Genomic DNA, 22291 nt, shown 5'->3' on the forward strand with positions numbered 1-22291 from the left:
CAAATACCCAACACAACAATGTTGTAGATAAGCATCTTTCAAATGATTTGCCACGGACATAAAGCCTGCTCTGCCCTGAGTCAGTAGAGTATCGAGTCTACAGCAGCGAACAGCCTGCTCTGCCCTGAGTCAGTAGAGTATCGAGTCTACAGCAGCGAACAGCCTGCTCTGCCCTGAGTCAGTAGAGTATCGAGTCTACAGCAGCGAACAGCCTGCTCTGCCCTGAGTCAGTAGAGTATCGAGTCTACAGCAGCGAACAGCCTGCTCTGCCCTGAGTCAGTAGAGTATCGAGTCTACAGCAGCGATCAGCCTGCTCTGCCCTGAGTCAGTAGAGTATCGAGTCTACAGCAGCGAACAGCCTGCTCTGCCCTGAGTCAGTAGAGTATCGAGTCTACTGCAGCGAACAGCCTGCTCTGCCCTGAGTCAGTAGAGTATCGAGTCTACTGCAGCGAACAGCCTGCTCTGCCCTGAGTCAGTAGAGTATCGAGTCTACAGCAGCGAACAGCCTGCTCTGCCCTGAGTCAGTAGAGTATCGAGTCTACAGCAGCGAACAGCCTGCTCTGCCCTGAGTCAGTAGAGTATCGAGTCTACTGCAGCGAACAGCCTGCTCTGCCCTGAGTCAGTAGAGTATCGAGTCTACAGCAGCGAACAGCCTGCTCTGCCCTGAGTCAGTAGAGTATCGAGGCTACTGCAGCGAACAGCCTGCTCTGCCCTGAGTCAGTAGAGTATCGAGTCTACAGCAGCGAACAGCCTGCTCTGCCCTGAGTCAGTAGAGTATCGAGTCTACAGCAGCGAACAGCCTGCTCTGCCCTGAGTCAGTAGAGTATCGAGTCTACAGCAGCGAACAGCCTGCTCTGCCCTGAGTCAGTAGAGTATCGAGTCTACAGCAGCGAACAGCCTGCTCTGCCCTGAGTCAGTAGAGTATCGAGTCTACTGCAGCAAACAGCCTGCTCTGCCCTGAGTCAGTAGAGTATCGAGTCTACAGCTGTGCTGTAGCTGACTCAACGCTACAACGTGACGATTGGTGCTTTGGAAACATACTTAAGTACGGACTGACTGCTGGGAAAATGTCTACAACTTCATCAACAAACTGTCAAACTATCGTAAATAAGTGATATGCTACACGCCATTTATCAGTGCAGTTTCCAACATCCTTAACTAGCTAAAAATCCATTCCGGGTTCGCAATCTGGACTCCAGAGGAGATGAAACATAGTAAATGTAAATCCGTCTCCTTCCATTTAGGGTGATATGTTACGTTTGATTCATATGATATGTCACGAATTACAATTCATACGAAATGTTACAAATTACAATTCGTACAATATGTTCAGAATTTGAAATAAGTATTATGCTATGTTACGAATTCCAATTTGTTGTGGCTAACGTTAGCTAGGTGGCTAACATTAGCTAGGCTAGGGGTTAGGGTTAGCTAACATGCTAAATAATTGCAAAGTAGCGAAAAAGTAGTAAGTAGTTGAACAGTTGCTACTTAGCTAAAATGCTAAAGCTGTCCGTGATGAGATTCCACCCCAATGAACTCCTTGTTTCTGTACCCTTCTGTCTTATGTACCAAAACGTAACATATGTCCCAGATGTACATTTACTATGTTACAACAGTACACTACACATGTTACGTCCATAGACATTAAAAACCAGTAGATAGTGATAGCTCTGATGCCATCCACATATTCCTATGGAAAACTCCCGATGGCGCATGAAGCCGGAAGTATTTGACATTTGAAGAGCGGCATATTGCTGAATGTGGTTGAACGGCACCAAAAAATCGCTAAGGATCATGGTAAAAATTTGCCGTAACTAAAGAATCATGGTGGATGTAGTCGCTTTCATCCTGCCTGAGAGAGTCAAGCGGGAAACTCCATGTAGCCTGCCGGCCCATGTTCGGCCTGTGTCACAGCACGTGGTCCTGTGTGACGACAAACGCAGTTGTCAGAATGGATCACTATTTAAAGTTGCTATATGTAACTTTTTGAGCGACCGAAGCAAATTCACATAGAAATATGAGTTATAGATCTGTTATTCTCATTGAAAGCAAGTCTAAGCGGTAGATCTGTTCTATGTGCTCAATTTCTATGCTTCCCGTTCTTCAGTTTATTTTTTGTGTCTTTCACTTTTGTACACCAGCTATGTGTGCACTGTGCTAGAACCGCCTGTGCTAGAACCGCCTGTGCTAGAACCAGAAACAGTTGCTGGGCAGCTTCAGAAACAGGAAGTGAGGCTCATGTGGCCTAACAGGAAGTTATTCTGCAACAGAAACACTCTGGGGGGCGACTGATGAACCCGGAGGAATGTTCATTAACAACAACACTAACACAACACCTTTGAGAGACATACACACCCCATATCCACTGAGAAACAAACGCACACACCAAAACATCGGAACACACTCGCACACACACACAAAACACACTCACACACACCCACCGAAACACATGTGGGTCAAGCAAAATCTACGGGGAAATCTACGGGGAATTTGTCATCCAAACTGCTAACGGAATACATTCAAATGTCCTTTACTGGTCTGTACTTTACTGTTCTATACTTTCCTGTTCTGTTCTTTACTGTTCTGTTCTTTACTGTTCTGTTCTTTACTGTTCTGTACTGGTCTGTACTTTACTGTTCTGTTCTTTACTGTTCTGTACTGGTCTGTACTTTACTGTTCTATACTTTACTGTTCTGTTCTTTACTGTTCTTTACTGTTCTGTTCTTTACTGTTCTTTACTGGTCTGTTCTTTACTGTTCTGTTCTTTACTGTTCTGTTCTTTACTGTTCTGTTCTTTACTGTTCTATACTTTACTGTTCTGTACTGGTCTGTACTTTACTGTTCTATACTTTACTGTTCTGTTCTTTACTGGTCTGTTCTTTACTGTTCTGTTCTTTACTGTTCTATTCTTTACTGTTCTATTCTTTACTGTTCTGTTCTTTACTGTTCTGTTCTTTACTGTTCTATTCTTTACTGTTCTATTCTTTACTGTTCTATTCTTTACTGTTCTATTCTTTACTGTTCTGTTCTTTACTGTTCTGTTCTTTACTGTTCTATTCTTTACTGTTCTTTACTGTTCTATACTTTACTGTTCTTTACTGTTCTATACTTTACTGTTCTTTACTGTTCTGTTCTTTACTGTACTTTACTGTTCTGTTCTTTACTGTTCTGTTCTGTTCTTTACTGTTCTGTTCTATACTTTACTGTTCTGTTCTTTACTGGTCTGTTCTTTACTGTTCTGTTCTTTACTGTTCTTTACTGTTCTATACTTTACTGTTCTGTTCTTTACTGTTCTTTACTGTTCTATACTTTACTGTTCTTTACTGTTCTATACTTTACTGTTCTTTACTGTTCTGTACATTACTGTTCTTTACTGTTCTGTTCTTTAAGGTTCTGTTCTTTAAGGTTCTGTTCTTTAAGGTTCTGTTCTTTACTGTTCTGTACTTTACTGTTCTTTACTGTTCTGTTCTTTACTGTTCTGTTCTTTACTGTTCTGTTCTTTACTGTTCTGTTCTTTACTGTTCTGTTCTTTACTGGTCTGTTCTTTACTGGTCTGTTCTTTACTGGTCCGTTCTTTACTGGTCCGTTCTTTACTGGTCGGTTCTTTACTGTTCGGTTCTTTACTGTTCTGTACTGGTCTGTACTTTACTGTTCTATACTTTACTGTTCTGTTCTTTACTGTTCTGTTCTTTACTGTTCTTTACTGTTCTGTTCTTTACTGTTCTGTTCTTTACTGTTCTTTACTGGTCTGTTCTTTACTGTTCTTTACTGGTCTGTTCTTTACTGTTCTGTTCTTTACTGTTCTGTTCTTTACTGTTCTATTCTTTACTGTTCTATTCTTTACTGTTCTATACTTTACTGTTCTTTACTGTTCTTTACTGTTCTTTACTGTTCTTTACTGTTCTTTACTGTACTTTACTGTTCTTTACTGTTCTTTACTGTTCTTTACTGGTCTGTACTTTACTGTTCTGTTCTTTACTGTTCTATACTTTAGTTCTTTACTGTACTTTACTGTTCTATACTTTACTGTACTGTACTTTACTGTACTGTTCTGTACTATACTGTTCTTTACTGTACTTTACTGTTCTTTACTGGTCTGTACTTTACTGTTCTATACTTTACTGTTCTTTACTGTACTTTACTGTTCTGTACTGTACTTTACTGTTCTGTACTGTACTTTACTGTTCTTTACTGGTCTGTACTTTACTGTTCTATACTTTACTGTTCTGTTCTTTATTGGTCTGTACTTTACTGTTCTGTACTTTACTGGTCTGTTCTTTACTGGTCTGTTCTTTACTGGTCTGTTCTTTACTGGTCTGTACTTTACTGGTCTGTACTTTACTGTTCTGTACTTTACTGTTCTGTACTTTACTGTTCTGTTCTTTACTGTTCTATACTTTACTGTTCTTTATTTGTCTGTACTTTATTGGTCTGTACTTTACTGTTCTGTACTTTACTGTTCTGTACTTTACTGTTCTGTACTTTACTGGTCTGTACTTTACTGTTCTATACTGGTCTGTACTTTACTGTTCTATACTTTACTGGTCTGTTCTTTACTGTTCTGTACTTTACAGTTCTAAATTTTACTGTTCTATACTTTACTGAACTTTACTGTTCTGTTCTTTACTGTTCTGTACTGTACTCAACTGTTCTATTCTTTACTGGTCTATACTTTACTGTTCTGTACTTTACTGGTCTGTACTTTACTGGTCTACACTTTACTGTTCTATACTGTACTGTTCTATACTTTACTGTTCTATACTGTTCTGTACTTTACTGTTCTGTACTTTACTGTTCTGTACTTTACTGTACGTTACTGTTCTATACTTTACTGTTCTATACTTTACTGTTCTGTACTTTACTGTTCTATACTTTACTGTTCTATACTTTACTGTTCTATACTTTACTGTACTGTACTGTTCTGTTCTATACTTTACTGTTTTTTACTGTTCTATACTGTACTTTACTGTTCTGTACTTTACTGGTCTGTACTTTACCCTTACTTTTCTTGACTGTACTTTACTGTTCTGTACTTTACTGTTCTATACTTTACTGTTCTATACTTTACTGTAATTTACTGTTCTGTACTTTACTGTTCTGTACTTTACTGTTCTGTACTTTACTGTTCTGTACTTTACTGTTTTTTACTGGTCTGTACTTTACTGTTCTATACTTTACTGTTCTGTACTGGGCTGTACTTTACTGTTCTATACTTTACTGTTCTTTACTTTACTGTTCTATACTTTTCTGTACTTTACTGTTCTGTACTTTACTGTACTTTACTGTTCTATACTTTACTGTTCTATACTTTACTGTTCTATACTTTACTGTTCTTTACTTTACTGTTCTATACTTTACTGTTCTATACTTTACTGTTCTGTACTGGGCTGTACTTTACTGTTCTATACTTTACTGTACTTTACTGTTCTATACTTTACTGTTCTACACTTTACTGTTCTGTACTTTACTGTTCTATACTTTACTGTTCTGTTCTGTTCTGTACTTTACTGTTCTGTACTTTACTGTTCTATACTTTACTGTTCTGTAATTTACTGTTCTATACTTTACTTTACTGTTCTATACTTTACTGTTCTTTGATGGTCTGTACTTTACTGTTCTATTACTTTACTTTACTGTTCTGTACTTTACTGTTCTATACTTTACTTTACTGTTCTATACTTTACTTTACTGTTCTGTTCTATACTGTTCTATACTTTACTGTTCTTTGATGGTCTGTACTTTACTGTTCTATACTTTACTTTACTGTTCTGTACTTTACTGTTCTATACTTTACTTTACTGTTCTTTACTTTACTGTTCTATACTTTACTGTTCTATACTTTACTGTTCTGTACTGTACTTTACTGTTCTGTACTGTTCTTTACTGTTCTTTACTGTTCTGTACTTTACTGTTCTGTACTTTACTTTACTGTTCTGTACTTTACTTTACTGTTCTGTACTTTACTTTACTGTTCTCTACTGTACTTTACTGTTCTCTACTGTTCTGTACTTTACTGTTCTTTACTTTACTGTTCTATACTTTACTGTTCTGTACTGTACTGTTCTGTACTGTACTGTACTACACTTTACTGTTCTGTACTTTACTGTTCTTTACTTTACTGTTCTGTACTTTACTGTTCTATACTTTACTGTTCTGTACTTTACTGTTCTGTACTGTACTGTTCTATACTTTACTGTTCTGTACTGTACTGTACTACACTTTACTGTTCTGTACTTTACTGTTCTTTACTTTACTGTTCTGTACTTTACTGTTCTGTACTTTACTGTTCTGTACTGTACTGGGCTGTACTGTACTGTTCTGTACTGTACTGTTCTGTACTGTACTGGGCTGTACTTTACTGTTCTGTACTTTACTGTTCTGTACTGTACTGGGCTGTACTTTACTGTTCTGTACTTTACTGTTCTATACTTTACTGTTCTGTACTTTACTGTTCTGTACTGTACTGGGCTGTACTTTACTGTTCTATACTTTACTGTTCTTTACCTTACTGTTCTGTTCTCTACTGTACTTTACTGTTCTGTACTTTACTGTTCTTTACTGTTCTGTACTTTACTGTTCTGTTCTGTACTGTTCTCTACTTTACTGTTCTGTTCTGTACTGTTCTCTACTTTACTGTTCTGTTCTGTACTGTTCTCTACTTTACTGTTCTATACTTTACTGTTCTGTACTCTACTTTACTAATGGCACCGTGCTTTGTTGACTCATCCTGAGTCCCGTTTCTGTCTCTGTGGCCGTCCCAGTTCCAGTTCCACCCAGAACCTTTCATTTAACACTCCCTGTCAAATGACTTTTACTAATGACTGTTAGCGGTCAGAGGTCAGAGACCATTTGATCAGGGTAAGGAGGAAATGACCAGAGTGTATCTGAGAGGGACTTCCATGAAGATGAAAAATATAGTGTTGGTAGATCTGGTGCCCTGTTGGGAATACGTGAAGATAGTGTTGGTAGATCTGGTGCCCTGTTGGGAATACGTGAAGATAGTGTTGCTAGATCTGGTGCCCTGTTGGGAATACGTGAAGATAGCGTTGCTAGATCTGGTGCCCTGTTGGGAATCCGTGAAGATAGTGTTGCTAGATATGGTGCCCTGTTGGGAATACGTGAAGATGGCGTTGCTAGATCTGGTGCCCTGTTGGGAATACGTGAAGATAGTGTTGCTAGATCTGGTGCCCTGTTGGGAATACGTGAAGATAGTGTTGCTAGATATGGTGCCCTGTTGGGAATACGTGAAGATAGTGTTGCTAGATCTGGTGCCCTGTTGGGAATACGTGAAGATAGTGTTGCTAGATATGGTGCCCTGTTGGGAATACGTGAAGTTAGTGTTGCTAGATCTGGTGCCCTGTTGGGAATACGTGAAGATAGTGTTGCTAGATAGGGTGCCCTGTTGGGAATATGTGAAGATAGTGTTGCTAGATATGGTGCCCTGTTGGGAATACGTGAAGATAGCGTTGCTAGATCTGGTGCCCTGTTGGGAGTACGTGAAGATAGCGTTGCTAGATCTGGTGCCCTGTTGGGAATACGTGAAGATAGCGTTGCTAGATCTGGTGCCCTGTTGGGAATACATTCAGCAGCTCTTGTAAAACTGTAATTAACTACACTAGTCACAGCATTGTATTGCATCCTTCCCTGCATCCTTCCCTGTTTCCTTTCCTGGAAAGCTATGTCGTTGAACACTTGATTTAACTTATCATTCAACCTTACTGGGTAGGAGGGAGGGATGCATGTTATACAGGAGACTACAGGAAGTATCTGTCCTGGAGCAGCTCTTAACAGGAGCTAACTATTACTTATTGGCCTTACAGAGCGGACCATGAGGGCAGGGGGGCAGTCTCCCATTAACCGCCATTACTAACACAGACTCACACTAACACACACACTATGGACGCACACACACATACACTATACACACACTACTCTTCCCCCACATACAAACACCCAGACAGACATTATGACCAGCGGCTAGTTCCCACCAGAGTGAGGCCCGTAAAGCAGCCCCCCTAGGGAGGCTGTGGACCCAGTGAACGGTTCACGCAGTGTCAACAGGAAACAGACGCGACACACACAGCCTACACAGGACATACATCCACAAACCAAAACAAATACTTTTAAATTCCTATTTAAAATGCTGGTTTATCAGTAAAAACAAATGTTTATTGTTGGACGTAAATTGTATTGTTGGGGCGGTAGCCTAGTGGTTAGAGCATTGGGTCAGTAACTGAAAGGTTGGTAGATCGAATCCCCGAGCTGATAAGGTAAAAATCTGTCGCTCTGCCCCTAAAAACCAGGCAGTTAACCCACTGTTCCTAGGCCGTCATTGAAAATAAGATTTTGTTATTAACTGACTTGCCTGGTTAAATAAAGGATAAAGGTAAAAAAATAAAATAAAAATAAATAAAAGGAAGTCTGTAAAAACACCATCAAATCATCTACAAGGGATATAATTCAGGAAGTCTGTTCCAAAATACTCCCACACAAAATAGAGAGATAAATGTGATAGTATACAAATATAAGCAGGGTTTGAAATGACTATGTTTTAGTCAAAAATGATATCTGTTGGGCTATCTGATATCTGTTCTTGCAGTCAATTTGCAGTCTACAAATGATCTGTAACTAGGTTCCATCCACTAAAGAAGAAATCGTACCACGGCTGAATCTAGTTGATGATCCCAGTTTGTGTCATTGTAGGCAACTCACTGTTGTGTCAAGGACAAATTGCCATTGTTGTGAAGAAAAAAAAAAGGTTTGAAGCAGAAAAAGTGTTAAGCAGAAAAAGTGTTAAGCAGAAAAAGGTGTGAAGCAGAAAAAGTGTTAAGCAGAAAAGGTGTTAAGCAGAAAAAGTGTTAAGCAGAAAAGGTGTTAAGCAGAAAAAGTGTTAAGCAGAAAAAGTGTGAAGCAGAAAAAGTGTTAAGCAGAAAAGGTGTTAAGCAGAAAAAGTGTTAAGCAGAAAAGGTGTTAAGCAGAAAAGGTGTTAAGCAGAAAAGGTGTTAAGCAGAAAAAGTGTTAAGCAGAAAAGGTGTTAAGCAGAAAAAGTGTTAAGCAGAAAAGGTGTTAAGCAGAAAAAGTGTGAAGCAGAAAAGGTGTTAAGCAGAAAAAGTGTTAAGCAGAAAAGGTGTTAAGCAGAAAAAGTGTTAAACAGAAAAGGTGTTAAGCAGAAAAGGTGTTAAGCAGAAAAAGTGTTAAGCAGAAAAAGTGTTAAACAGAAAAGGTGTTAAGCAGAAAAGGTGTTAAGCAGAAAAAGTGTTAAACAGAAAAAGTGTTAAGCAGAAAAGGTGTTAAGCAGAAAAGTGTTAAGCAGAAAAGGTGTTAAGCAGAAAAAGTGTTAAGCAGAAAAGGTGTTAAGCAGAAAAGGTGTTAAGCAGAAAAGGTGTGAAGCAGAAAAAGGTTTGTAGCAGAAAATAATTTCACACAACACAAGTTGCATCACACAGACTGGAGCAAAAATATAAGCCATGGCTTACAAAGTGTTTCTGTGACAACAACATACGAAGATCATGGATACAGTGATCCTATTTCCCTTCCTGTTCATAATCACAGATTCTTCATAATAAACCATTAATAGCAACCTATTTACAACCTCATCACAACAAGAGGAACAGAACATCAAATCCAATTTAATTTGTCACATGCGCCGAATACAACAGGTGTAGACCTCACAGTGAAATGCTTACTTACAAGCCCTTAACCAACAATGCAGATTTAAGAAAAATAAGTGTTAAGTAAAAAATGTGTTAAGTAACTAAATAAAAAATAAAAGTAACAAATAATTAAAGAGCAGCAGTAAAATAACAGTAGTGAGGCTAAATACAGGGGGGTACCAGTACAGAGTCAATGTGCGGGGGCATCGGTTAGTCGAGGTCATTGAGGTACTATGTACATGTACAGTGCCTTGCGAAAGTATTCGGCCCCCTTGAACTTTGTGTCCTTTTGCCACATTTCAGGCTTCAAACATAAAGATATAAAACAGTATTTTTTTGTGAAGAATCAACAACAAGTGGGACACAATCATGAAGTGGAATGACATTTATTGGATATTTCAAACTTTTTTAACAAATCAAAAACTGAAAAATTGGGCGTGCAAAATTATTCAGCCCCTTTACTTTCAGTGCAGCAAACTCTCTCCAGAAGTTCAGTGAGGATCTCTGAATGATCCAATGTTGACCTAAATGACTAATGATGATAAATACAATCCACCTGTGTGTAATCAAGTCTCCGTATAAATGCACCTGCACTGTGATAGTCACAGAGGTCCGTTAAAAGCGCAGAGAGCATCATGAAGAACAAGGAACACACCAGGCAGGTCCGAGATACTGTAGTGAAGAAGTTTAAAGCCGGATTTGGATACAAAAAGATTTCCCAAGCTTTAAACATCCCAAGGAGCACTGTGCAAGCGATAATATTGAAATGGAAGGAGTATCAGACCACTGCAAATCTACCAAGACCTGGCCGTCCCTCTAAACTTTCAGCTCATACAAGGAGAAGACTGATCAGAGATGCAGCCAAGAGGCCCATGATCACTCTGGATGAACTGCAGAGATCTACAGCTGAGGTGGGAGACTCTGTCCATAGGACAACAATCAGTCGTATATTGCACAAATCTGGCCTTTATGGAAGAGTGGCAAGAAGAAAGCCATTTCTTAAAGATATCCATAAAAAGTGTTGTTTAAAGTTTGCCACAAGCCACCTGGGAGACACACCAAACATGTGGAAGAAGTTGCTCTGGTCAGATGAAACCAAAATGGAACTTTTTGGCAAAACGTTATGTTTGGCGTAAAAGCAACACAGCTCATCACCCTGAACACACCACACCCACTGTCAAACATGGTGGTGGCAGCATCATGGTTTGGGCCTGCTTTTCTTCAGCAGGGACAGGGAAGATGGTTAAAATTGATGGGAAGATGGATGGAGCCAAATACAGGACCATTATGGAAGAAAACCTGATGGAGTCTGCAAAAGACCTGAGACTGGGACGGAGATTTGTCTTCCAACAAGACAATGATCCAAAACATAAAGCAAAATCTACAATGGAATGGTTCAAAAATAAACATATCCAGGTGTTAGAATGGCCAAGTCAAAGTCCAGACCTGAATCCAATCGAGAATCTGTGGAAAGAACTGAAAACTGCTGTTCACAAATACTCTCCATCCAACCTCACTGAGCTCGAGCTGTTTTGCAAGGAGGAATGGGGAAAAATTTCGGTCTCTCGATGTGCAAAACTGATAGAGACATACCCCAAGCGACTTACAGCTGTAATCGCAGCAAAAGGTGGCGCTACAAAGTATTAACTTAAGGGGGCTGAATAATTTGGCACGCCCAATTTTTCAGTTTTTGATTTGTTAAAAAAGTTTGAAATATCCAATAAATGTCGTTCCACTTCATGATTGTGTCCCACTTGTTGTTGATTCTTCACAAAAAAATACAGTTTTATATCTTTATGTTTGAAGCCTGAAATGTGGCAAAAGGTCGCAAAGTTCAAGGGGGCTGAATACTTTCGCAAGGCACTGTAGGTAGAGTGACTTTGCATAGATAATAAACAGAGAGTAGCAGCAGCGTAACAAAGAGATGGGGGGGGGGTGCTCTGGTACCGCTTTTGACTACCCTCTGTATTGCCTTAATGACGGTCCCCCATGTTGAGGATGAGGATGAGGATCAGCGTGGCAGATGTGTTGTTGCCTACCCTTACCAACTGTGGGCGGCCCGTCAGGAAGTCCAGGATCCAGTTGCAGAGGGATGTGTTTAGTCCCAGGGCCATTAGCTTAGTGATGAGCTTTGAGGGCACTATGGATGTTGAACGCTGAGCTGTAGTCAAAGAACATCATTCTCACATGAGTGTTCCTTTTCTCCAGGAGGGAAAGTTCCCCATGAGGTTATCTCAGCTCCCCGGGGAGAGAGGGGGAGAAGAGAGTGGAGAGGAGGGGAAGAGGGGAGAGGGTGGGGTCTCCTTCAAGACTGTTGGAAAAGCATTCCTCATGAAGCTGGTTGAAAGAATGCGAAGAGTGTGCAAAGTTGTCATCAAGGCAAAGGGTGGCTACTTTGAAGAATCTAAAACATAAAATCTATTTTAATTTGTTTAACACTTTTGTGGTTACTACATGATTCCATATGTGTTATTTCATAGTTTTGATATATTCACTATTATTCTACAATGTAGAAAATAGTAGAACATTTAGAAAAACCCTGGAATTAGTAGGTATGTCCAAACTGTTGACTGGTACTGTACATCTGTCAACATCAGGACTTAGAGTCTTAGACCCTCAGAGACACAGTTGAAGTCAGAAGTTTACATACACTTAGGTTGGAGTCATTAAAACTTGTTCTTCAACCACTCCACAAATTTCTTGTTAACAAACTATAGTTTTGGCAAGTCGGTTAGGAAATCTACTTTGTGCATGACACAAGACATTTCTCCAACAATTGTTTACAGACAGATTATTTCAATTATAATTCACTGTATCACAATTCCAGTGGGTCAGAGGTTTACATACACTAAGTTGACTGTGCCTTTAAACTGCTTGGAAAATTATAGAAAATTATGTTGTGGCTTTAGAAGCTTCTGATAGGATAATTGACATCATTTTAGTCAATTGGAGGTGTACCTGTGGATGTATTTCAAGGCCTACCTTCAAACTCAGTGCCTCTTTGCTTGACATCATGGGAAAATCTAAAGAAATCAGCCAAGACCTCATTAAAAAATTGTAGACCTCCACAAGTCTGGTTCATCCAAAAAAGTCATTTCCAAATGTGTGAAGGTACCACATTCATCTGTACAAACAATAGTACACAGGTATAAACACCATGGGACCATGCAGCCGTCAACCCACTCAGGAAGGAGACGAATTCTGTCTCCTAGAGATGAACGTACTTTGGTGCAAAAAGTGCAAATCAATCCCAGAACAACAGCAAAGGACCTTGTGAAGATGCTGGAGGAAACCGGTACAAAAGTATCCATATCCACAGTAAAACGAGTCCTATATCAACATAACCTGAAAGGCCGCTCAGCAAGGAAGAAGCCACTGCTCCAAAACCACCATAATAAGCCAGACGACGGTTTGGAACGGCACAAGGGGAGAAAGATCATACCTTGTTGGAGAAATGTCCTCTGGTCTGATGAAACAAAAATAGGACTGTTTGGCCATAATGCCAATCGTTATGTTTGGAGGAAAACGGGGAGGCTTGCAAGCCGAAGAACCCCATCCCAAAATGTGTGTGCAGACCTGAAAAAGCGTGTGTGAGCAAGGAGGCCTACAAACCTGACTCAGTTACACCAACTCTGTCAGAAGGAATGGGTCAAAATTCACCCAACTTATTGTGGGAAGCTTGTGGTAGGTTACCCAAAACATTTGACCCAAGTTAAACAATTTATAGGAACCCCTACTAAATACTAATTGAGTGTATGTAAACTTCTGAACCACTGGGAATGTGATGAAAGAAATAAAAGCTGAAATAAATCATTCTCTCTACTATTATTCTGACATTTCACATTCTTAAAATGAAGTGGTGATCCTAACTGATCTAAGAGAGGGAATTTTTACTAGGATTAAATGTCAGGAATTGTGAAAAACTGAGTTTAAATGTATTTGACTAAGGTGTATGTAAACTTCCGACTTCAACTCTGTCAACCTCAGGCCTTAGATCAAGCCCTCAGAGACAGACATATGGGGTGGCAGCGTAGCCTAGTGGTTAGAGCGTTAGACTAGTAACCGAAAGGTTGTAAGATCGAATCCTTGAGCTGACAAGGTAGAACTCTGTTGTTCTGCCCTGAACAAGGCCGTTCCTAGGCAGTCATTGAAAATAAGAGTTTGTTAACTGACTTGCCTAGTTAAATAAACATCTGTCAACATCAGGCCAACACCATCCCTCAAGATGCCATGGACCGCGCATGAAGGAAAACCGAAGGAGATTCTGGGTCATTGTTCTGAGACGTTGTTTCACAGGCTATTTGTATGTTGGCTATTAGATGTCTGAATGTTGACTGTATTTTGGAACAGACATGCAGGAAATGAACAGCTTCTCTGTCGGCCACACAGACTGTGGAGGGTGGAGAGGGGGGTTAGGTCTGATCTATAGACCAGGGAAGAGAGGGGGTTAGTTCTGATCTATAGACCAGGGAAGAGAGGGGGTTAGGTCTGATCTATAGACTAGGGAAGAGAGGGGGTTAGGTCTGATCTATAGACTAGGGAAGAGAGGGGGTTAGTTCTGATCTATAGACCAGGGAAGAGAGGGGGTCAGTTCTGATCTATAGACCAGGGAAGAGAGGGGGTCAGGTCTGATCTATAGACCAGGGAAGAGAGGGGGTTAGTTCTGATCTATAGACCAGGGAAGAGAGGGGGTTAGTTCTGATCTATAGACCAGGGAAGAGAGGGGGTTAGTTCTGATCTATAGACCAGGGAAGAGAGGGGGTTAGTTCTGATCTATAGACCAGGGAAGAGAGGGGGTTAGTTCTGATCTATAGACCAGGGAAGAGAGGGGGTTAGGTCTGATCTATAGACTAGGGAAGAGAGGGGGTTAGGTCTGATCTATAGACCAGGGAAGAGAGGGGGTTAGGTCTGATCTATAGATCAGGGAAGAGAGGGGGCCAGGTCTGATCTATAGACCAGGGAGGAGAGGGGAAGGGGTCAGTTCTGATCTTTAGATCAGGGTGGTGAGTTTCTTGACTTTGTTTGGCTGTCATAGCCTTCCTTCGTCAACACACACACCAATCAAACCCAGGCTTTGGTCTTAACACACTCCCAGTCCCTTAACTGCAAAACATAATTCTGACTAGAAATGTGGGAGCAATTACACGCCATCCATTCATGATCTGTTATCAGTGGTGCTGGTGTTCCCAGGATTAGTCTCCCTGTCGTTAGGAAAACCATCCATCAAGAACCACAGGAAGTCATCTTGATCCATGTCTTTGTTTATATGCTTCAGTCCCCACTTCCTGTCCCTACTAATGCTGCTTTCAGTGCCACCCATTAGGAACAGAGTAAACACACACACACACAGCGATCGGATCACACAAAGAAGAAGAAGAAGAAGAGAATAAAGCATGCATCTATCACCACAGTCATTTAGATACGTATGACAACAGTGGTGTTATGGTTATTACATAACTCTATGTGCTTATCGCATGTTTCTACTGAATGAATATCGGTTAGTGCTTCTACACCTGCATTGCTTGCTGAGTGGAGTTTTAGCCTTGGTTCCTGTACAGCACTTTGTGACATCAGCTGATGTAATAAGGGCTTTATAAATAAATGTGATTGATCGATAGTATTGTTCAACTGCTTGTACTTACAGTAGGCCTATACCTGGTACAGGGTAGCCTGGTACTAACGACGTACTGTAGGTGTTACTACCATAGTTACCCAATAATGTCTACATGCTGAATAATGCAGCTCTGCCCTAAAGAGCTGAGCAGAGACTGATGAACATATAGGTACAGCACCGTAGCTCTTTTGCTGCTGTGTTGACAGGTCATGTCCGGCCCCTACCATGTGTATTGATGTGAAAAGTGTGTGTGAAACATAGCCGAGGGAAGTAGGGGTGCTGCAGCATCCTGAAAAATAATTAATACAAAATACAAAAATAAATGTAAAAATATATTTTTTACACAAAAGTAGTGCACTGGGCCTTTACTAGTATTAACGTCACATATAGCGTGGGCAAAACTAATTATTCAGCATCTCCGCTGGCAAACAATGTAGTTGTATAATTAGGAATCTTGCAGGATTAAATAGTTGGATTAAATAGGATTAAATAGTTGGGATTGTAAGAGTTGTTACCCTGTGCCTTTCTCTGTGATTGTCATTCTAATAGTTTCCAGAAAGAACAAAACCCGGTCCTTAAACATTTACATCACAAGGTGCAAAGTTATGTACAAAGACCCAAAACATCCATGTCAAATTAAATCATTTTCTGGATCAAATAACATGGAAAATAAGCCCTTTTTGCACAGTATTAATGTACCATCCTTACAAACCACTTCATGTAGATGTACATAACTGTATTGTACAGAGGCTGGTCATCTAGGTTTGTACCTGTAGACTTTCTATCAGCATGAAGAAAAACAATGTTCAATACAGTAACAGAGTACATTGAGACATCAAGTGGTTTGTGATGATGTGATGATGATGTGATGATGATGTGATGATGTGATGATGAGATGATGAGATGATGTGATGATGTGATGATGATGTGATGATGTGATGATGTGATGATGATGTGATGATGATGATGTGGTGATGTGATGATGATGTGATGATGTGATGATGTGATGATGTGGTGATGATATGATGATGTGATGATGTGATGATGATGATGTGGCAAAGTTGGTAGAGTTTGGAGCTTGTAATGCCGGGGCTGTGGGTTTGATTCCCACAGGGGACCAGTATGACAATGTACGGATAACGGATACCTGTTACCTCCCTTCCCCGGCCAGTTCAATAAATCATTAGTAAAGGGAAAGGGGGATATCTATTCAGTTCTACCAAATGTCTATTAACATGTTAAATGTGCAACCAGAGGGAAAAAATTCTAGATCACCTTTACTCCCACACACGTACAAAGCACATGAGACACGTACAAAGCTCTCCCTCACCCTCCATTTGGTAAATCCAACCACAATTCTATCCTCCTGATTCCTGCTTACAAGCTCAAATTAAAACAGGACGCACCAGTGACTCGGTCTATAAAAAAGTGGTCAGCTGAAGCAGATGTTAAACTACAGGACTGTTTTGCTATCACAGACTGGAATATGTTCCGGGATTCTTCCGATGGCATTGAGGAATACACCACATCAGTCACTGGCTTTATCAATAAGTGCATTGAGGACGTCGTCCCCACAGTGACTGTATGTACATACCCCAACCAGAAGCCATGGATTACAGGCAACATTCGCACTGAGCTAAAGGGTAGAGCTGCCGCTTTCAAGGTTCAGAACACTTATGTGAGAATGCTATTCATTCACTACAGCTCAGCGTACAACACCATAGTGCCCTCAAATCTCATCACCAAGCTAAGGATCCTGGGACTAAACACCTCCCTCTGCAACTGGTTCCTGGAATTCCTGACGGGCCGCCCCCAGGTGGTGAGGGTAGGTAACAACACGTCCGCCACACTGATCCTCAACACTGGAGCTCCACAGGGGTGCGTGCTCAGTCCCCTCCTGTACTCCCTGTTCACACACGACTGCATGGCCAGGCACGACTCCAACATCATTAAGTTTGCAGACGACACAACAGTGATAGGCCTGATCACCGACAACGACGAGCCTATAGGGAGGAGGTCAGAGACCTGGCCGGGTGGTGCCAGAATAACAACCTATCCCTCAACGTAACCAAGACTAAGGAGATGATTGTGGACTACAGGAAAAGAAGGACAGAGAACGCCCCCATTCTCATCGACGGGGCTGCAGTGGAGCAGGTTGAGCGCTTCAAGTTCCTTGGTGTCCACATCGACAACAAACTAGAATGGTCCAAACACACCTATTCCCCCTCAGGAAACTAAAAAGATTTGGCATGGGTCCCGAGATCCTCAAAATGTTCTACAGCTGCAACATCGAGAGCATCCTGACTGGTTGCATCACTGCCTGGTACGGCTATTTCTCGGCCTCTGACTTCAAGGCACTACAGAGGGTAGTGTGTACGGCCCAGTAAATCACTGGGGCTGAGCTGCCTGCCATCCAGGATCTCTACACCAGGCGGTGTCAGATGAAGACCATAAAAATGTTCAATGACCCCAGCCACACCAGTCATAGACTGTTCTCTCTACTACCGCATGGCAAGTGGTATTGGAGTGCCAAAAGGCTTCTCAACAGTTTTTTACCGCCAAGCCATAAGATTCCTGAACAGGTAACCAAATGGCTACCCGGACTATTTGCATTGTGTGCCCCCCAACCCATTCTTTTACGCTGCTACTCTCTGTTTATCATATATGCATAGTCACTTTAACTACACATTCATGTACATACTGCCTCAATTTGGCCGACCAACCAGTGCTCCCGCACATTGGTTAACCGGGCTATCTGCATTGTGTCCCGCCACCCGCCAACCCCTCTTTTACGCTACTGCTACTCTCTGTATATCATATATGCATAGTCACTTTAACCATATCTACATGTACATACTATCTCAATCAGCCTGACTAACCGGTGTCTGTATGTAGCCTAGCTACTGTATATAGTAGTTTCTATATAGTAGTCTTTTTACTGTTGTTTTATTTCTTTACTTACCTATTGTTCACCTAACACCTTTTTGCACTATTGGTTAGAGGAAGCATTTTCACAGGTAAGGCTGTAGCTGTTGTATTTGGCGCACGTGACAAATAGACTTTGATTTGATTTAGTCAGTTGTACAACTGAACGCATTCAACTGAAATGTGTCTTCTGCATTAACCCACCCCCTCATCTTCGGCGCCCGGGGAACAGTGGGTTAACGGCGTTGCTCAGGGGCAGAAAGACAGATTTTTTTTTATCTTGTCAGCTTTCGGTTACTGGCCTAATGCTCTAACCACTAGGCTACCTGCGGCCTGTGACCTATGACCCCACCCTAAAGTGGGCCCACTAACCTTGACCCTGTGACCTCACCCTAAAGTAGGCCAACTAACCCTAACCCTGTGACCTATGACCTCACCCTAAAGCGGGCCAACTAACCCTAACCCTGTGACCTATGACCCCACTAACCCTAACCCTATGACCTATGACTCCACTCTACAGCGGGCCAACTAACCCTAACTCTATGACCTATGACCCCACTCTACAGCGGGCCAACTAACCCTAACTCTATGACCTATGACCCCACTCTACAGCGGGCCAACTAACCCTAACTCTATGACCTATGACCCCACTCTACAGCGGGACAACTAACCCTAACTCTATGACCTATGACCCCACTCTACAGCGGGCCAACTAACCCTAACTCTATGACCTATGACCCCACTCTACAGCGGGCCAACTAACCCTAACTCTATGACCTATGACCCCACTCTACAGCGGGCCAACTAACCCTAACTCTATGACCTATGACCCCACTCTACAGCGGGCCAACTAACCCTAACTCTATGACCTATGACTCCACTCTACAGCGGGCCAACTAACCCTAACTCTATGACCTATGACTCCACTCTACAGCGGGCCAACTAACCCTAACTCTATGACCTATGACCCACTCTACAGCGGGCCAACTAACCCTAACTCTATGACCTATGACCCCACTCTACAGCGGGCCAACTAACCCTAACTCTATGACTCCACTCTACAGCGGGCCAACTAACCCTAACTCTATGACCTATGACCCACTCTACAGCGGGCCAACTAACCCTAACTCTATGACCTATGACCCCACTCTACAGCGGGCCAACTTCCCAATATGAACAACAGATGAACAATGAACAACCAGCAGCACCCACTTATTTTCACTGTTTTGAAAAGACTCAGAAAAATGTCAAACTAAAGTTACTTCCTCTTTATGTCATTTTGGCAAACCACAAAGGGAGGCAACAGACAGACAGACTACATCCCAAATAACACCTTATTCACTACATTGCGCACTACTTTTGACCAGAGCCCTATGAGCCCTACCCTACTGCATAGGGAAAAGGGTGCCATTTGGAACGTACGGTGACTACAGGCTACAAGCCTTGTTACCAACACCAACCACACATGGGGCACCAGCTGGGGAAATGGGGCCATCAATATCATGGTTGACTTCAAAGGGTGGCTGCACCATTTTTTCACTGCCCTGACCCACCCCCCGGAGACTGTTAGACAATGGACAGACACACCACCGGGCTTCAGCTGCGACTCGGTTAGCGCGCGCAACAATACACAGACAGAGAATGAGAATACAGTACTCACATACAATTACTGAAGTCATGCCTCCTCACATCACTAGTACTGTGTGTTATGTATTCTACATCCACTTAACTACATCATAAAGGTCTAACAAAGGTGGGTGATAGCCGATACTGTGATTTATAATACCCACCTATGGTGCAAACATTTATCAGCAATCATGTCCAATATTCATCAATAACCTCATTTCCTCACACCCAAGTCCCATGCCTTCAGGTTGTATTCTCAACAAAGGCAGCTGGGTAAATGTGAAGGACATTGCTTTGAGGAAGTGCATCACCTCCATCTCTTTGTGATTCTCCGACTTAACCGAAGCACATTTCTGCAACGTCTAGTGCGAGTTTTGAGGGAAGGCAATGATGTTGTAACAATGTAACGAATACAACATAATGCAATAGCAACCAATGCATGGCATGGAGACCTCACATGGACCAAATGTGATATTATTGTGACTGACAGAAACGCCCCATGGATACCGCGCCCGCACCTGGATAACTGGGCTTTCAGAATGACACAACCACCATGATTATCAACCATTACTATTAAGCCCAACAGCATAATAACATGAGTGATCTACTTAACCCTACACCTATATGAAGACATGCTCGCTCGTGCGTTGCATTATCTGCTGTGTGTAGGCAAATGGAACGCCACCCGTACGTGGCAAAAACAAGGCACATTCTCTAACTGTACTGATAATAACGCAGTTATTAGTCTACTATAGTCCACATATGGAGCGCTAAATAATACCCGTGAATACTTCTTGGGCGCACATGTTAGGGAATCAATTAATGAATAGACCGGGAACAGAGACACATAGAGACAGACAAGACACACAATGCGCTCTGCAAAGGTCGGCAGAAATCTTTGAGTGGGCTTTCAGGATCACTGAAGGGCTTACCTTAAAGAGACCTTCACCGAGCAGTCGTTTTGGCTCACCATTCTATCCTCCTTCTTTCCGTTTTCCCCTATGTGCAAGAGTCTCTGAACCGTGTCAGTCAGAGTTAGGTTAGTGCGTAAAAATACAGTGTTGCATCAAGAAACAAGCTTTTGGAGCAAATGCATGAAGCGGTAAATCAGGATAGAATCGCCAGCCGTGGTGCTATCATTATAACCTGCCGTGGGTACTCGCGCTACGATCTGCTTCTGTGCCTGTCCTTGCTCCGGTCACTCTCATATCTAGGCTACACCTCCGGCCCTCTGTCACATCGCACTCTATCACAAGCTTTTCTTCTTCTTTCGCTCGCCACTGCTACATCCTGTCATACTGTGTGAGAACCGTTTTTCGGCGCTCATCCGAAAGCACACCGTCGCAGCCTGCTCAACGTGTGTTTGTGTTGTTGTCTGTCTCACATTGAACGTGAAGAACGAGTGACAAGCGCAAGGGGGAGGGTGTAATCGCATTCGATTGACAGGCGCTTAGCCACACAGATCAAACACTCCCACCCCGGTCCCACTTAATAGACCAATTAGGGATTTCGGAGACGCCAATGGCGTGTGTGTTTATTTTAATTTTATTTCACCTTTATTTAACCAGGTAGGCAAGTTGAGAACAAGTTCTCATTTACAATTGCGACCTGGCCAAGATAAAGCAAAGCAGTTCGACAGATACAACGACACAGAGTTAAACATGGAGTAAAACAAACATACAGTCAATAATACAGTAGAAAAGTAAATACAATATAGCAAGTAAAACATTGGAATGGTTTATTTGCAGTGGAAGAATGTGCAAAGTAGAGATATAAATAATGGGGTGCAAAGGAGCAAACTAAATAAATACAGTTGGGAAAGAGGTTTGGGCTAAATTATAGATGGGTTATGTACAGGTGTAGTAATCTGTGAGCTGCTCTGACAGCTGGTGTTTAAAACTAGTGAGGGAGATAAGCGTTTCCAGTTTCAGAGAGTTTTGTAGTTCGTTCCAGTCATTGGCAGCAGAGAACTGGAAGGAGAGGCGGCCAAAGTAAGAATTGGTTTTGGGGGTGACCAGAGGAGATATACCTGCTGGAGTGCATGCTACAGTGACCAGCGAGCTGAGATAAGGGGGGACTTTACCTAGCAGGGTCTTGTAGATGACCTGGAGCCAGTGGGTTTGGTGACGAGTATGAAGCGAGGGCCAGCCAACGACAGGTCGCAGTGGTGGGTAGTATATGGGGCTTTGGTGACAAAACGGATGGCACTGTGATAGACTGCATCCAATTTATTGAGTAGGGTATTGGAGGCTATTTTGCAAATGACATCGCCGAAGTCGAGGATTGGTAGGATGGTCAGTTTTACAAGGGTATGTTTGGCAGCATGAGCGAAGGATGCTTTGTTGCGAAATAGGAAGCCAATTCTAGATTTAATTTTGGATTGGGGATGTTTGATGTAAGTCTGGAAGGAGAGTTTACAGTCTAACCAGACACCTAGGTATTTGTAGATGTCCACATATTCTAGACAGAA

At 41.9% G+C, this 22291-nt stretch overlaps 1 protein-coding gene across 1 annotated transcript in view; it reads right to left on the bottom strand.

Moving 5' to 3' along the window:
• Positions 1-21206, bottom strand: part of LOC109880498 (kinesin-like protein KIF21B) — a 145251-nt gene extending 124045 nt beyond the window's left edge. The window contains 1 exon segment of the mRNA XM_031826892.1: positions 20754-21206. Coding sequence (XP_031682752.1) covers positions 20754-20794 — 41 coding nt within the window. The 5' untranslated portion in view covers positions 20795-21206.
• Between the last annotated feature and the right edge of the window lie 1085 nt (positions 21207-22291).

Source organism: Oncorhynchus kisutch, linkage group LG1 (assembly GCF_002021735.2).
Source record: "Oncorhynchus kisutch isolate 150728-3 linkage group LG1, Okis_V2, whole genome shotgun sequence".
Classification (NCBI taxonomy): Eukaryota; Metazoa; Chordata; class Actinopteri; order Salmoniformes; family Salmonidae; genus Oncorhynchus; species Oncorhynchus kisutch.